This window comes from Moschus berezovskii, chromosome 9 (genome assembly GCF_049115385.1).
Source record: "Moschus berezovskii isolate FMDL1 chromosome 9, NW_MosBer_1.0, whole genome shotgun sequence".
NCBI classification, from domain to species: domain Eukaryota; kingdom Metazoa; phylum Chordata; class Mammalia; order Artiodactyla; family Moschidae; genus Moschus; species Moschus berezovskii.
In genome coordinates, this window is record NC_142468.1 from 56,020,159 (window position 1) to 56,037,819 (window position 17,661).

The 17,661-nt window shown below is 36.7% G+C and overlaps 1 protein-coding gene across 1 annotated transcript in view; it reads right to left on the minus strand.

Annotated features, from left to right (window-relative positions):
* The window catches only part of VPS13C (vacuolar protein sorting 13 homolog C), a 181,163-nt gene that overhangs the window by 48,492 nt on the left and 115,010 nt on the right, over positions 1–17,661 (minus strand). Inside the window, exons 48-57 of the mRNA XM_055437136.2 lie at positions 12,180–12,349; positions 10,582–10,829; positions 9,376–9,605; positions 7,417–7,509; positions 4,722–5,087; positions 4,254–4,340; positions 2,460–2,615; positions 2,029–2,293; positions 1,242–1,402; positions 125–246 (exon numbers count right to left, since the gene is read on the minus strand). Coding sequence (XP_055293111.2) covers positions 125–246; positions 1,242–1,402; positions 2,029–2,293; positions 2,460–2,615; positions 4,254–4,340; positions 4,722–5,087; positions 7,417–7,509; positions 9,376–9,605; positions 10,582–10,829; positions 12,180–12,349 — 1,898 coding nt within the window. The remainder of the gene's footprint in view (positions 1–124; positions 247–1,241; positions 1,403–2,028; positions 2,294–2,459; positions 2,616–4,253; positions 4,341–4,721; positions 5,088–7,416; positions 7,510–9,375; positions 9,606–10,581; positions 10,830–12,179; positions 12,350–17,661) is intronic.

Genomic DNA, 17,661 nt, shown 5'->3' on the forward strand with positions numbered 1-17,661 from the left:
GAATTATTGTTATTGTAGAATACAGATGTTTTACTTTTTTTCTAGAATACAGATGCTAATTCACAGAATTTAAAATATATACAATGAATCTTTCATAGTTTCATATATTCAAGGAAGTATCTACCTATATGAATCTAAAGGAACATGGAACTCCTCTTCAGGTCTGGCTATTCCAATGCGCTCTAACAGCTTCACATTCTTAACATATTTATAGATGATGAAAGCAATAGAAAAATGGTTTTTAATCTGTTGGACAAAAAACATACAAGTTGTTTAAAAAGATGTAGACATTCAAAAAAAAAACTGTGAGCTGTACACAATTACATTTAGATCTAAAAATTTTCAAGCCCAAAACTGGAAGATATTTTTATGGTAATTGATAATTTTTATTTATTTAAGTGTTATATATCTGAAACTTGCTGTTAAATGGAAGCTAGAATTATTAGGATATTCACATGTTCACATATTACATGCTGAATTTTAGTATATATTATAATCTTTCAAATATGTATTAATCTTTGAAGACTTCAGCCATAATATTTTCTTCATTATAACCTTTTCCCAAAGTACTATATGACTAAACACAAAAGGATAGCAAAGGAAAAATGAGGTAAATAAATATGGTACAGTTCTTCCTTAACTTCAGGGTAATACAGGTAGGACCTAATAGCTAACAGAGAAAACAATGACCAGAAGTTGAAATCCTTTCATTTTCATCTAATTTTATACGTAAGAAGAAATGCTCTTTTGCTGACCATAGGCTGAAATCTATTATAACGCACAGAAAAAGAAAAATCAAGTCTTAAAAGTGAAAAAAATATTTATACAAATTAACATGCTAAATTATTTTTTCTGGGGAGATCATTTCAACATTCCTTCACACATACTTGAAAAATGCAACACAAAGAGAATGGAATGTAATCTTCTTTGACCACCAGTTATTACTACAATACTCCTCAGTTTTGAATCTTCCAAGGAATAGACAAAAAGTTTCATTAATTTTAAACCCAGGAGACAACAATAGTTGACTTTAAACTAACAAGACTATTTTATGAGATATTTAAAATGAAGAATGTTACAAAAGTAAGTTGGACAGGAAACAGCAGTCAATTTAAACTATTATTTCTGAAAATCATTAATGACCTATAATAAAATGAAGTTTTATTATATTCCCATGGTCAGCCAAGTGATTTAATATTTCTTGATATACTAAAAGGAACACAATTCACTTAATTTATTACCTGGAGAGGAGAACGAAGGGTAATTACTTTATTCCCTTCAGTTGCGTCAATTTGTACCACGAGTGAGTCAAAATGACTGGTATTAGGATTCCATACATTATACAGCCGCCGTCCAGGTCTGGCAATTGGGACTTTGGTCACTTCTGTATATCCATGAGGTGCTAAGGCAAAGCATTCCAAATACTAATTTACGTAAACTTATAAGACAGAATCACCAGCAGCACCTCAAAATAACAACAATAATAACAACAAATGTAGTCTTCCTCATGACTACAAATAATGACTACACAAAATTCTTGTCTAAGACACAGGAGCTAACAAAGACAGTAAACTATTTATTGTTATAACATTTTCTGACTCCAAACGATTTCTCCTGAGGTGGAGGTTTTGTATGTATTAAAACAAACAAGACCCAGTTCGTTCCTTATTTTCCCAACTCTATATAACAATAAAAATCATCTTGTTTTCTAAAATGGTGATAATTACTGTCAACATTCTGAGACATCTGAATATAGTTACTTTCACTCCTCACTGAACTCCCGTCCTTTCTGAAGCATACGACATACTGCACTATTTAAGCATATAGAGATAATTTAGTTCTTTAAGGTAATTTTCAAATTAATCAAGTTTAATTTTCTCAAGTTTAGAGAAAGAAAACAAAAGTTCATCAACTATTTGTTTCAAGCCTTTAGAAATCTGCAGCAAAATATTTTTCCATATTTTACCAAAAATAAGCTAATATCAGTACTTCTAAAGATGCCCTTAAAAATAAAATAATACAGCATACCAAAGGTCAAGGAGAAGAGGGAGCTCTCTTGACGGCTGAGTATAGACAGTTTCCCCTGACGTGAAGGTTCCATAGTGGCATATTCCAATTCCAGAATCTGGCTGGCATCAACATCACACACATCACTTTTCTCAGGGCAGCCCATAACTCTGAGATTATGATTGGGCTGCACCTTAATGGGAATACCTACAGAATTTGTTACTGTGAAAGGAGCCCTGTCTTTTAAAGAGTAGTCAAAAGTAGAAGCAGTGCCCTCTGAAAAACCCTGAAAAGGAACACAACATCACAATTAAATGAAAACTATAAGTTTTTTCAAAAACTAAATTATGACTATGTGTTTTTTAGAAACTAATGCTGATGACACACAAAAATAACACACACATTTCAATTTAAATTCCATTTGACATATTACAACCAAGAACTAAACATACTTTTGCTAAATTGTTGAAAACATTAAGACAGCTTTTGGATATTGTTATATTCATTGTATCTCCTGAAGAAATATCAACTTCTGTTTGTGGCTCAGGAAGTGCAGTAAAATCATCTCCTGGCATCAAAGTTTTATCTTGGACTGGATTCTTCTTTACCTACGAGGGTAAATATATAACAAATTTATCAGCCAATGAATAATAAAATTAAAATACTCTTGATAGAGTTAAATTCCTCTAACTTCGTCACTTAATATCAAGGCTCCTCAAAATTCTCAAACATATTCAGTGCTTCACCTTGACTTTAGCACAGATCAACATTCTTTCAGTGTGTAATCCACATGTAGGGAAATGTTTAGAACTGTGCCATGGAAGCACTCCAAGTAAGTTATGACAGTTGTCTCCTGTCTATCCTCTACAGAAAGCTAGTTACCTAGTGTCACCTGACTAACTGGTCATTTTATGCTGATGAACACTCTAAGAGGACACTGAAATCTAAAGTGATCTGCACTGGAAGTAACACCTGGAATTTTTTCTACTTTTTACCAGTAATACCTATAAATAAGTAATACAGCAAGCTTCCAATCAGTCATCAGACTCCATCACAGCTCTTATTCTAAAGGCATTTCAAAAATCTTATGAAACTTTGTCAGCCCACCTACACCAAAGAAGGCTAAGTAAGAAATATTATTTCTACTTTACTGAGAGGAAATTGGGACATAGGTTAAGTGACTGCTCATCTTTAAAACAAGAAATTGCTGAACCAATTTCAATGCCTCACACTTGAGTCAGGCTGCCCCACAGAGATGTGACGGGATCATTTGCAAAGGGTATAAAAGTATGTTCCTGTTAATCTAGAAAGACGGGCTTCAGTATCTAGGACTCTGAAGGGTTTTCAAGAAGTACCATAAACAGGTAACATAAAGAATTCATGAACCAGAAGAGCAGTTCTTGAGTCTTTCGGTGTCTTAAGATGATTGAGGATCCTAAAGAGATTCATTTACGTGGGTTATTATCTATCAATACGTACTCTATGAGAAACTAGAACTGTTGTTGCTACTCAGTCACTCGGTCATGTCCGACTCTTTGTGACCCCAGGGACTGTACTATACTAGTCTTCCCTGCCCTTCACTGTCTCCTGGAGTTTGCTCACACTCATGTCAATTGATTCTAAAAAAACTAAAAACTGAGAAATTTTTAAATATTCACTTAAAACTAACAATTAGATGTTAACAAATAATATTTTAATGAAAAATAACTTAAAAATACATAGTGAGAAGAGCATTGACAAATCTCTTTAGTGCAAACCTTAGGAGAAGACTGGTGGATAGTCAAAATGGATAATCGGCAAGGACCTACTGTATAGCACATGGAACTTGACTCAGTGTTATGTGGCAGCTTGGATGGGAGGGGAGTTTGAGGGAGAATGGATACACGTACGCATATGGCTGAGTCCCTTTGCTGTTCACCTGAAATTATCACAACATTGTTAACTGGCTATACCCCAATACAAAATAAAAAGTTAAAAAAAACAGAAGACAGGTGGTCTCTCATTTCTAATTCTGTATACAATCTGTTACAAAATTACAAGTTCTTTGGAAAATTCCACTGTTTGCTTATGAGAGAATGAGAACAAAAATGATATACAATGACTGGATATTATTATGAAAAGAATTTTGATCCCAGTATCCTCTAAAAGGGTCTCAAGGATCCTGGACTACATCTTAAGAATCTCTGAACCTTTTAAAAGAATATACATAAATAAATGTACACAATGATATTTTATGATTTCCTTACAGCAAGGCTTAAATTCCATGGTCTATTCTCCTCCACTCTCTCAATCAGTGGCTCCCAAACAGCATGGGTCTCATTGTAATAATGAACCTGGAAAGGCACAGAATTAACAGAATTATAATGAGTCTTTAACCACATATTTCCATAACCAGTACAGAAATACTAAGTAATGTCATATGTCAATAACCATTTTAAAAACATACCTAAAGACACAAAAAATATACATAAAGAGGGTACATTTTATTCTACTCTCTTACTTGGCTTCATAAACAAATTATATAGCAAAAGAACCCTTTAAAAATGATGGCCAAATAAACAGTATTATATATCAACAAATTAAATATTAGACTGTATTATCTGTTCATATGTATACTTGCTATGATCATGTACACAAAAATAGCTCTCTTCTTAATTCATCAGTTGTACTTTTAAGAAGTTGCCTCAGGAAGGTGGTCATTAATGTGGTCATACCTCTAATGTCATGTCAGCAGAAGCAGCCATTAGGGAAGTCCAATTTTTAATATTTCCTGAAAACTTAGACTCTGCCAATAATAAAGGTACAGTTCGATGCCCAAGGCCACATTCTAAGGTAACTTGTACTGACTGGACAACGACAGCACAATTTTCCTCTATCAACTGATTTTCAACGTCTGTGAAACTTTCTGTTAATTCTGTGCCCATGTCAACACCAAGAAACCAAGAGTTGCAATCACTAATAGATTTGATGTCCCAAAGATTTTCCGTTTCCTTAGATGTATCTTTGGATTCATCTTCTTTTGTCTTTGGGGACATAGCAGCCATTATTGTCATCACAGTATTAAGAATTATGGGTGAAATCTTTAAAAAAAGAAAGCAGAAAAAAATTCAGAGCAAATTCTTTCCCAGATGAGAAGAATGAATACATAATACAAAAAATTTTAAGTAACTAATTAAAATTTTAAATATATCACCTTCATCACTAAGGAAAACAAAAGAGCACACACAAAATCACACATCCAGTCAACTGACCTCAAACCAGTGATTTCTGCTCAAGTTGTTCTAGAATTAAGTAACTAACATGCATGTCAACTGTCGAAATCTAAAGTTAAATCAATTAATTCAGAGGCAAACAGTGTTATGTGAAGAGAAAAATACAGGAAAGCAACTGAATTTTTCAACCAGTTGCATTAACTAAACCAAACTGTGTGATCCTCACCAAGATAATACACACATGGTTTTCATTGGTCTCACTGAAATAGGAAACCTGAGAATCAGGATGGAACCTCTTTCACACTAAGACATGAAAATTCCACCTCCTACTATCTTTGGATAGTTTCTTTGCTCACCTCTTCATTCGAATCACTGTGCCTTAGTTCTTATGTCTTCCATGTCTGGTGAACACCAGCTCAGCCCACCCTCCACATGATTTTTCTAAAACCCAAATCTGAACATGTCATTCCTATGTTTAATAAAATTTCAACCACTCCCCCTCGCTTTTAGGATAAGATTCAAACTCTCTTTAAGTTAAGGACACAAATCTCTTTGTGACCTGATGCCTCAACAATTAGTTACCCATGACTTTCCAAAGTTTGAGCAGTAAGTTAAGTGGATTGCTTCAATGTTCACTTCTTACAATCCTTACTTATTTAATATGCTAAAGAAATATGATTACATCACCAAAAGAAGGATCCAGTATGTAGTGCTTCCCAAACTTATCTGTCAACCAAATCCTTTTTTTCCTTGCCTTGTTAATGTAGCCTATAACTAGTGTTCTCAGTCCCAACTCCATTATACCATTCTCCCCAGACATATGGGATCACCCCTTCAAGACCTTAAAGGATTTTTCAAACCTGCACCTTTATATAAATATATATATACATATTTATATATATATACATATTTTTTTTTGGTAAAGTGATATACAAAGACATGGAAAAACAATCCCTCAGCATCATAACCCAGTGTCTCAGACAAAGTGCATATAAATTCAAGTTTTCTCCCCATTTTTAGTAGTATAATTCTCAACAAAATACAACATAAGACCAACTACACTGAGAGAAAACTAAACTGTTATTTACATGGTAATTCAAATGACATTATTTTAAACCTTGGCTTATTCACTGTTTGCTATTTACCTAAATAATAAAGCTACTATCAGAATTGCTATTAACCACCTCAATTTTGTGTCCCTTGGACAGAGAGAGAAACAGATTTTAGAAAGTGTCCTGTACTTTTCATTTGTAATTGACCAAGAGGTCATACTTAGAGAATGTGAAAGGCACTGGAGAACAGGTTGGTTTTTCAATACTTCAAATGTAAGAGATAAAAAAATTCTAATACTTTATGTCTAGCATACACGTCATTAAAATATTTTGTAACACATATGAAACATTTAATCACATAAATATTAAATTCAACCAAACAGCACCCCAAACAAAAGCCTAAAAATAACACTGTAAATAAAATAACAGCAACTTCATTTTTCCATCCTTCCCTTCTCTTTCCACTTCATCTGTTCTTCCGGCCTAAGTCCAATCTCCAATACACAAGCAAATATACTAGATAAAAATTATCCTGACCATCTGTATACATTTAAAAGTATAGTTCACCCTGAACAACATGGATCTGAACCACGAGGGTCCGCTTAAATATGCCAATTTTTAACAGTAAACACTATGGGACTACACTATCAGCATCTGGTTCCATCTGAAGATTTAGAACCTCAGACACGGAAAATCTGAGGAACTGCATATACCGAGGCCTGACTATAACATTCAGTTCAGTTCAGTTGCTCAGTCGTATCTGACTGTTTGTGACCCCGTGGACTGCAGCACGCCAGGCCTCCCTGTCCATCACCAACTCCTGGAGTTTACTCAAACTCATGTCCATCGAGTCAGTGATGCCATCCAACCATCGCATCCTCTGTCGTCCCCTTCTCCTCCCACCTTCAATCTTTCCCAACATCAGGGTCTTTGACTATAAAGTTAAGCACTCCTAATCCCCGCATTGCTCAAGGGGCAACTGCAGTCTTCCAAAGAAAACAGAAACAAATATTTGCACTAAAGAAAAATGGATTAGGGGTATTTATTGATACTAAATACGTGACTAGCATAGTGCTCTAAACATGAGACAAATCAAAAGAAAAATAAAAATTTATTTTCACCCAAATAACACGATAGGCACTAACCTTAATTATAAATTCTTCAACTTTAATATCTATATTTTCTTTTCCTGATGTCTGTGTACATTTTTTCATAAATAGAGAACAGGGCTGTAAGACCTATAAACAGATAAATGAAATTTACTTAAGGACATGTCTTACTTAATTTGAGATCTTTCAGTTCAGTTCACTTTAGTCGCTCAGTCATGTCCGACTCTTTGCGACCCCATGAATCACAGCACACCAGGCCTCCCTGTCCATCACCTACTCCCGGAGTTCACTCAAACTCATGTACATCGAGTCGGTGATGCCATCGAGCCATCTCATTCTCTGTCGTCCCCTTCTCCTCCTGTCCCCAATCCCTCCCAGCATCAGAGTCTTTTCTAGTGAGTCAACTCGTCGCATGAGGTGGCCAAAGTATTGGAGTTTCAGCTTTAGCATCAGTCCTTCCAATGAACACCCAAGACTGATCTCCTTTAGAATGGACTGGTTGAGATCTTTAACTATAGCCTATTACTAAAAGCGAAAAGGCAAATTAAATTATCTGAAAACCTCTCATGAGGGCTCCTCCAAACCATGGCAAGTCTATGATCACAGTAAAGGACTTTCAGCAGTTGTGATGAATTCCTTCATGCCAAATTCTTAAGTAGTAATGCACACTTACTAGCAGAAGTCTAAAATATCTTTTCAATGAAAGTCGTTCAGTCATGTCCGACTCTTTGTGACCCCATGGACTGTAGCCACCAGGATCCTCTGTCTATGGCATTCTCCAGGCTAGAATACTGGAGTGGGCAGATGTTCCCTTCTCCAGGGGATCTTCCCAACCCAGGAATCGAACCCAGGTGTCCTGCATTGCAGGAAGATTCTTTACAGTATGAGCCACTAGGGAAGCCCAAAATATCTTTTAAATGATGCCCTGCATAAAATACACTTTAAAGATATCTATAAAAATGAGCTAAGCAAGGTCTTACATTTGCAAAGAGGTAAATGAAAAAATGAAAAAGGTATTTCATTGTAATTTTTATGATCACAAAATCACTTGAAATTGTTATTCTAAATAAACAGTTCTGTTAACATTTTAATTAAAAAAGACTATGTGGTAAGGTAGGTAAATGAACAGTTTCCCAATGATTAACAACAGGTCAGTCTTGAATTTCCTGTAATGTCCTTATTAGAATAGATTGCAAATCTTCAAATTCAATGATTTATTAAAACTATGAGGCCTATATTGTTAAATATCATTAAAGAAACAAATAAAATGCATCTGAACTCAATGAGCGAATTAATATTAAACAGCTTTCATTTTTAAAAAATTAGAATGAGCTTTAAATAGAAATGATTAATATAAACTTTCCATGACATGTCAAGACGATCCTGCTTAAGAATGTTTCATGATAAAGCACAGATTAAGCTCAGCAGTGTATTTCTTTACACAAGTCACTTTATCCATCAATTTTTCTGTAAACTTAAAATAACACTGCAAATAAGTCACATTATATAATGATGCTCTTTAACATAAAATAATCAATTTAATATTAAAAACCAAATGGTGTGGTAGTTAATTCATTTAACCAAAATCACATTTTTCAACAATAATGTGAAAGCACCACTGAGGTTAATTTGTAATAAAGAAAAACAATCTCTGTTGGGCATGTGACTCCAACAAATGTTTGGTTCATTCAACCATTCAGTCATTCGTTAGATATATAGTAGTGAATAAAAGCAACAGTTGAAAAGGAATATTGATTTGTACTAAAATTCAAATACTGTTCAGCAAAAGATGGTATAATGAAAATTAGTTTGGAGGTAGTCTATAGTTCTGTCACTACAAACATGGGTAAATCATTTAACATCTTCGGAATTCAACATCTTTATCTGTATAATCTCAAGCTGGAGTAAATACAGAGCTCTCATATTCAAGGATTCTATGAATCAACCATTTCTGCCATCCTTCAATTTAAGTTTAGGATATAAAGTCATTCTTACTGTGGTAATATTTTTTCCTCTCTTTTCTCTGAGAAAAGGGCAAGCAAGCACTTTAAGATCCCCCACAGAAGCTGTCATTATCTGTTCAAGTTTGGATGTTGATAGAAAGAAGTCACACTGGAACGAGGCTGTTAGAGCAGGAGCGTCAGCCTTTGTCAGGTTGGCAACAAAAACCACTTCTGGATCCGTGATCTTGGCGTTTAAAGTCATATTTGGTCTTAGAGAGTCATCTGAAGAAACATAAATGGGAACCATAAAAGTTCTAGTAAAGCAAATCTTGTCACTTGTGTATAGGTTATCTCTAAGTTTCTAAATTGCTTCTAATATCCAGTTGTTAGGGATATGGTGAAAGTAACAATATAAATAACTGATTGCTTAGGACTAACAATAAATAAGTATTAACTAATGCTGATTATGCTATAAGACTTTGACCTAACAGAAATAATCTTGTTTTGAAGTTCTTTTTGTTGTAATTATTGTGTATGTGCAATGCATGTATACACATCTTAGTGTGCAATATGCTGCAAGAGCAGGGAAGGGAAAACAGGTGAGGGGAACATCAGGAAGAGGACAGCAGACCTGCTAAAAGCACGCAGACCGTTTTACTTGTTTACTTTGATTTTACCCTAATGTATATAGTCAGTGTCATACAATCTATAGTTTAAATACATTACATGTATATATGAATATAGAGATATCATATGCCTACTGTTTAAGAAAGGTAAATGGAAAAATAAAATTCTGACCTTGCCAGTGAACAGCAGTTTTCCAATACTGCTCAACTGCACATTAGAGAGAAAAATGCATGATCTTAGCCAATCACAATTTAACAGAGAAAAGAAATGTTAATGGCAGAGCTGGAACCAGAGCAGAGGCTTCTTGGCCCCTGATCCAGTACATATTTCTATTCCTGTTGTTCAGTCGCTAAGTTGTGTCTGGCTCTCTTTGACACCACAGACTGTAGCCCGCCAGGCTTCTCTGTCCATACAATTTCCCAGGCAAAATACTGGAGTGGGTTACCATTTCCTTCTCTAGGGGTCTATCTCTCTCTCAAAAATTGATGCTTACTAAGGTTTTTCTTCTGAACATATTTAAATTTGAAAGAGTAATTTTACATTCTTAAACTCTCCATTTCTCTTTTTCCTGTTTGCAATTCTGGTAAAATATAAGACAAGTTATCATCTGTGACAGATACATTCTGCTAACCTTTCTCCATCTTGACTTTTGCTAAGGCAGTCTGTCTCAGTGGAATCTGTGATTCTTTAGTCATATTTTCTGGACTCTGAGGTACAGCCTTGATAAAGAAATCTGCCACAGTCATCAGAAACTCCACACTGGCACATACATACAGCTTGTCAAGAACAGCATCAATATGACTTTCATTTTTGCCTTGTTGGTAACTTATGTCAATCATAGAACTGTTGTTCTCTTGACCATTCTTCTTATCAATCATTCTGAAAAAAATTTATGTACATTCATTATTTTATTCCTGCTAAAACACTTAAAAAGATGGAAAATTTTCTAAGTATCTTTTAACAGCTCTTCTTTCACCTTTCAGTTTCCAACCTGTATAGAAAACAGATCAGTGTTAACGGCAGTCTAATTAGCTCATCAGCAACCAAGACAGGGTGTCCTAATCTCCACAGCCATGGCTCACGGTAGTAAGTAATCATAAGAGCATTTTATAATTATAATGCAATACTAGAAAGACAAATCAATGGCCACTGAAAGGAAGTTTGGCAATTAACAAAACACATTATTGTAGCCCCACAAAACTTAAAAGACAACCTCTTTATTTTATAAAACAAAACCTCCTTGAAGGAATTTATGTCCAAAGATCATCCTATACAACTGACTCCCAAGTTAGTCCATGTAATTCAAATCTGGCAGTGTTCAGCAAGGGTCTACAATGACAGTTTCCACATAGCTCAAGCATGCTGCAAAAAGCAGGTTATGAAACAGAAGCATGGTCTTTATCACCCTTGCCTAGACTGCTATGCCAAGACACAAAGTTTGCAGACTAGAAAAGCTGTATGCATGAAAGCACTCTTCCCTCATTTATTCATCTCTTAGAAAGACAAAGGGCTCACAAAGGACTCAAGCAGCAGAACAGTTTTTATCCAAAAATAATCAAGAACAAAAATATTATGTATATCATTATTTGTGAAAGGAATAAAAATATACTTAGGCCACTGAAGTTGCATATCTTTCACGTTGCAGTAGGGTGATATGAATTACTCTTTCAAAAATGAGTTGATAAATGTGAAAATTAGGAATTCCATTTCTGTTAAAACATTTTTTAATCCTGTAGGGTCTTTTCTTTAAATTTAAGTATAGTTGATCTACTAAAACTTTTAAAGAAATTTTACAGAACTGTTTTAAAATATATATACAAAATAAATAAGACAAAAGAAAGATCCATAAATTGAAGGCTTTTTTGAAAAAAGATTCTGCCTACTGAAAACAATTTACAAAAATGTACCACTAATGAACCACACACGTGGATTTCACTAATAAAATTCTTACATTTTCTTAGTTCCCACTTTTAGGACAATATTATTAAACTTCCCTTTAATTCAAACATAAAAGCAACTGAACCTGAAATTAGCACTATTTCTTGAAGTACTTCAAACTGAAATATGACCAAAGACCTACGTTGATAATCCTAAGGAACAGAATCCCAAAAATGATGATCAAAAGATCCCTTCTGACAATCTGAAGCCAAGCAATCAATGCCTGGTACACAACAATGCCAAGCGCAACGTCAACCTTTTATATGTGCAGTAAATTGAGAAATGACAAACCTTGATGTTGCTCTCTCAATTCCTTCTCTGAGATCATCAAGAGTGCAGGTCTTAAGTTTAATACTGACATTCATTGAGCCATCCTTAAACATCTTCCCAGAAGAGGCCATAAGATGTAGCCTGAGTTCACCGAGCCGGAAACTATCATTATGAAATGCAAGTTTGGATCCCTGCGGTGTATTTTTCAAGCAAAAGAATCAATTATCTTCAGGTGTTATGTAATTAGTTTTAAACATATTTCTTAACTCAGAGATTAAAAGCAAATTTTTAAAGTATGGGTATTAAAATGGAACAAAGAATAATATGCATGTTTGTGACTGTATATGCACATGCAAATAAATACCTAAGTGTGTGTGCTCATATTCAACAAGGGTTAATACATAAAATTTTCTGATTTACAGTTCAATGCAAAAAGAAAATCAGGAAACTATCAATCACTCTAACTTATAAATATTTAATGAGTTCTTCTATACAACAATCTGTGATAGGAACTAAAGGCTTTATGAGAAAGGATAAAGCACGGTACATGATCTTAGTAAGCTTATATTCTAATTGAAAAAAATAAAACGGAAATTTATTACAAGGAACATCCCAAGGAGATGCTATAATTTGTAAATAATTAAAAAATGATACATTGTCACTTATTTATTCATACTTACATCTTCCCATATTCCACAAAGAATATTAAGAGATTAGCTAAAGAATAAAAACAGCAAAAGCTCATAGGGTCAAAGAGATAATTGTGGGCTGGGAAAAGTTCATGAAGAACATGAGAACTAACTGAACTTCAGACACTGATTGGAATCAGGCAAAGAGGGGTAAAAGGCAATCAAGATGGAAAAAGAACTGAGCAAACAATTCAAGATGCTCTGGGGAACCAAGGTACAGGCTGGCATCTTAGGCTTGACTATTTCAATAAAAGAAAAGTAGGGAAAGAAGTCTGGAAAGAAACGTGGAGGCCTAACTGTGGTCTCAAACCCTCAAGATTTAAACTTTAAGGAAAAAGGACCTCAATAGGTATTCCACCATAACACATAGCTCAAATTTCTGTAGGTGTGCTGGCTGCAGTCCATGGGGTCGCTACTAGTCAGATATGACTGAGAGACTTCACTTCCACTTTTCATTTTCACGCGTTGGAGAAGGAAATGGCAACCCACTCCAGTGTTCTTGCCTGGAGAATCCCAGGGATGGCGGAGCCTCGTGGGCTGCCGTCTATGGGGTCGCACAGAGTCGGACGCGACTGAAGCGACTTAGAAGCAGCAGCAGCTGAGACACTAAAAGAACAAAACCCAACCAACCAAGCCAAAAAAAAAAAAAAAAAAACACAGAGACAGAAAATCTTTGGGGAAGTAGAATTTTCAGTTTCAAAGTAATTGCTCACTACAGACCAGTGAGTGTATTGATATAAGGGTGCTGCTGATGGGCAGTTCTTGGCACCATGGTGGAACTGCCTAGCTTCTCTTACTCAAAAGAGTACAATGCATGTATATGGGTCAGAAAGAAAGTATTATTGGAAACTTGCAATGCCTTTAATTTATAAAAATATAGATAATTCACAAACTTGTGATCTGGAACTATTAACAGAAATGACCAATGACACATCTACTAATCACAATATAATAGAGTTTCTGGTACGGTTACTGATGTAGACAATTTGGAGGCACTGAGTACGTCAAGGCTGTATATTGTCACCCTGCTTATTTAACTTATATGCAGAGTACATCATGAGGAACGCTGGGCTAGAGGAAGCACAAGCTGGAATCAAGACTGCCAGGAGAAATATCAATAACTTCAGATATGCAGATGACACCACCCTTATGGCAGAAAGTGAAGAGGAACTAAAGAGCCTCTTGATGAAAGTGAAAGAGGAGAGTGACAAAGTTGGCTTAAAACTCAACATTCAGAAAACTAAGATCATGACATCTGGTCCCATCACTTCATGGGAAATAGATGGGAAAACGGTGGCTGACTTTATTTTTGGCGGCTCCAAAATCACTGCAGATGGTCATTGCAGCCATGAAATTAAAAGACGCTTATTCCTTGGAAGGAAAGTTATGACCAACTTAGCATATTAAAAAGCAGAGACATTACTGTGCCAACAAAGGTCTGTCTAGTCAATGCCATGGTTTTTCCAGTGGTCAAGTATGGATGTGAGAGTTGGACTATAAAGAAAGCTGAGCACAGAAGAATGGATGCTTTTGAACTATGGTGTTGGAGAAGACTCTTGAGAGTCCCTTGGACTGCAAGGAGATCCAACCAGTCCATCCTAAGGGAAATCAGTCCTGAATATTCATTGGAAGGACTGATGATCAAGCTGAAACTCCAATACTTTGGCCACCTGATGCCAAGGGCTGACTCATTTGAAAAGACCCTGATGCAGGGAAAGATTGAGGCCAGGAGGAGAAGGGGACAACAGAGGATGAGACGGTTGGATGGCATCACCGACTCAATGCACATGAGTTTCGGTGGACTCCGGGAGTTGGTGATGGACAGGGAGGCCTGGCAAGCTGCGGTTCATGGGGTCACAAAGAGTCGGACATGAGTGAGCGACAAAACTGAACTGAACTGAATGTTCTTTTTTAATAAGTTATAATTCACATAATGTAACACTGAATGTTTTCTAAGTAGAATCGGTTCAGTTCAGTTCAGTTCAGTCACTCAGTCGTGTCCGACTCTCTGCGACCCCATGAATCACAGCACGCCAGGCCTCCCTGTCCATCACCAACTCCCGGAGTACACTCAAACTCATGTCCACAGAGTCGGTGATGCCATCCAGCCATCTCATTCTCCATAGTCCCCTTCTCCGAATGGGAATCTGTAAATGGCTACATGACACTGAAGAACCTGAACTTGTGCCAATGTGTAAGCTGAATGACAACAAACAAGGAAGACACTGCAGTACTGCATGAGCTAAGAAGCCTCAAATAATGCAGCAGTGAGAACTTCCAGGAAAGAACAGAAGTTCACCCAAACTGACAGTACTTGGTGTCCAAATGAATAAAGAATGTCAACAAAGAAGGAAGTAAAAGAAAACAAGATTGTAAGTCTGGGCAGCCAGTAGAATCAGTTCAGTTCAGTTCAGTCGCTCAGTCGTGTCTGACTCTCCGCAACCCCATGAATCACAGCACGCCAGGCCTCCCTGTCCATCACCAACTCCCAGAGTTCACTCAAACTCATGTCCATCGAGTCGGTGATGCCATCCAGCCATCTCATCCTCTGTCATCCCCTTCTCCTCCTGCCCCCAAATCCCGCCCAGCATCAGACTCTTTTCCAGTGAGTCAACTCGTCCCATGAGGGGGCCAAAGTATTGGAGTTTCAGCTTTAGCATCAGTCCTTCTAATGAACACCCAGGACTGTTCTCCTTTAGAATGGACTGGTTGGATCTCCTTGCAGTCCAAGGGACTCTCAAGAGTCTTCTCCAGCACCACAGTTCAAAAGCATCAATTCTTCACCAATCAGCTTTCTTCACAGTCCAACTCTCACATCCATACATGACCACGGGAAAAACCATAGCCTTGACTAGACGGACCTTGGTTGGCAAAGTAATGTCTCTGCTTTTTAATATGCTGGCTAGGTTGGTCATAACTTTCCTTCCAAGGAGCAAGCGTCTTCTAATTTCATGGCTGCAGTCAGCATCTGCAGTGATTTTGGAGCCCAAAAAAAAAAGGCTGACACTGTTTCCACTGTTTCCCCCTCTATTTCCCATTTAGTGATGGGACCAGATGCCATGATCTTTGTTTTCTGAATGTTGAGCTTCAAGCCAACCTTTTCACTCTCCTCTTTCACTTTCATCAAGAGGCTTTTGAGTTCCTCTTCACTTTCTGCCATAAGCGTGGTGTCATCTGCATATCTGAGGTTAATGATATTTCTCCCAGCAATTTTGACTCCAGCTTGTGCTTCTTCCAGCCCAGCGTTCCTCATGATGTACTCTGCATATAAGTTAAATAAGCAAGGTGACAATATACAACCTTGACGTACTCCTTTTCCTATTTGAAACCAGTCTGTTGTTCCATGTCCAGTTCTGACTGTTGCTTCCTGACCTGCATACAGGTTTCTCAAGAGGCAGGTCAGGTGGTCTGGTATTCCCATCTCTTTCAGAATTTTCCACAGTTTATTGTGATCCACATAGTCAAAGGCTTTGTCATAGTCAATGAAGCAGAAATAGATGTTTTTCTGGAACTCTCTTGCTTTCTCCATGATCCAGCGGATGTTGGATCAAATCCCTTATGATTATGTGGAAGTGAGAAATAGATTTAAGGGACTAGATCTGATAGATAGAGTGCCTGATGAACTCTGGACAGAGGTTCGTGACATTGTACAGGAGACAGGAACCAAGACCATCCCCATGGGAAAGAAATGCAAAAAAGCAAAATGGCTGTCTGAGGAGGCCTTACAAATAGCTGTGAAAAGAAGAGAAGAAAAAAAGCAAAGGAGAAAAGGAAAGATATAAGCATCTGAATGCAGAGTTCCAAAGAATAGCAAGGAGAGATAAGAAAGCCTTCCTCAGTGATCAATGCAAAGAAATAGAGGAAAACAACAGAATAGGAAAAACAAGTGATCTCTTCAAGAAAATTAGAGATTCCAAGGGAACATTTCATGCAAAGATGGGCTCGATAAAGGACAGAAATGGTACGGACCTAACAGAGGCAGAAGATATTAAGAAGAGGTGGCAAGAATACACAGAAGAACTGTACAAAAAAGATCTTCATGACCAAGATAATCACGATAACGTGATCACTGACCTAGAGCCAGACATCTTGGAATGTGAAGTCAAGTGGGCCTTAGAAAGCATCACTACGAACAAAGCTAGTGGAGGTGAGGGAATTCCAGTGGAGCTATTTCAAATCTTGAAAGCTGATGCTGTGAAAGTGCTGCACTCAATATGCCAGCAGATTTGGAAAACTCAGCAGTGGCCACAGGACTGGAAAAGGTCAGTCTTCATCCCAATCCCAAAGAAAGGGAATGCCAAATAATGCTCAAACTACCACACAATTGCACTCATCTCACACGCTAGTAAAGTCATGCTCAAAATTCTCCAAGCCAGGCTTCAGCAATATGTGAACCATGAACTCCCAGATGTTCAAGCAGGTTTTAGAAAAGGCAGAGGCACCAGAGATCAAATTGCCAACATCCGCTGGATCACGGAGAAAGCCAATAGAATAACAGTACCTTAATCGAAACGAAGACTATATTTAACTGTTCATTTTGCATTACATCATTTTCTGATCTTTTATTTACATTAACATTAAACATTAGAAATTAAGGCTGTCACCTCACACCAGTCAGAATGGCCACCATTAAAATGTCTACAAATATCAAACTGCTGGAAAGGGTATGGAGAAAAGGAAACCCTTCTGCACTGTTGGTGGGAGTATAAACTGGTGCACCCACTATGGAATATAGTATGGAAGTTCCTTAGAAATTTAAAAGTAGAGTTGCCACATGATCTGGCAATCACACACCTAGGCACAGAGCCAGACAG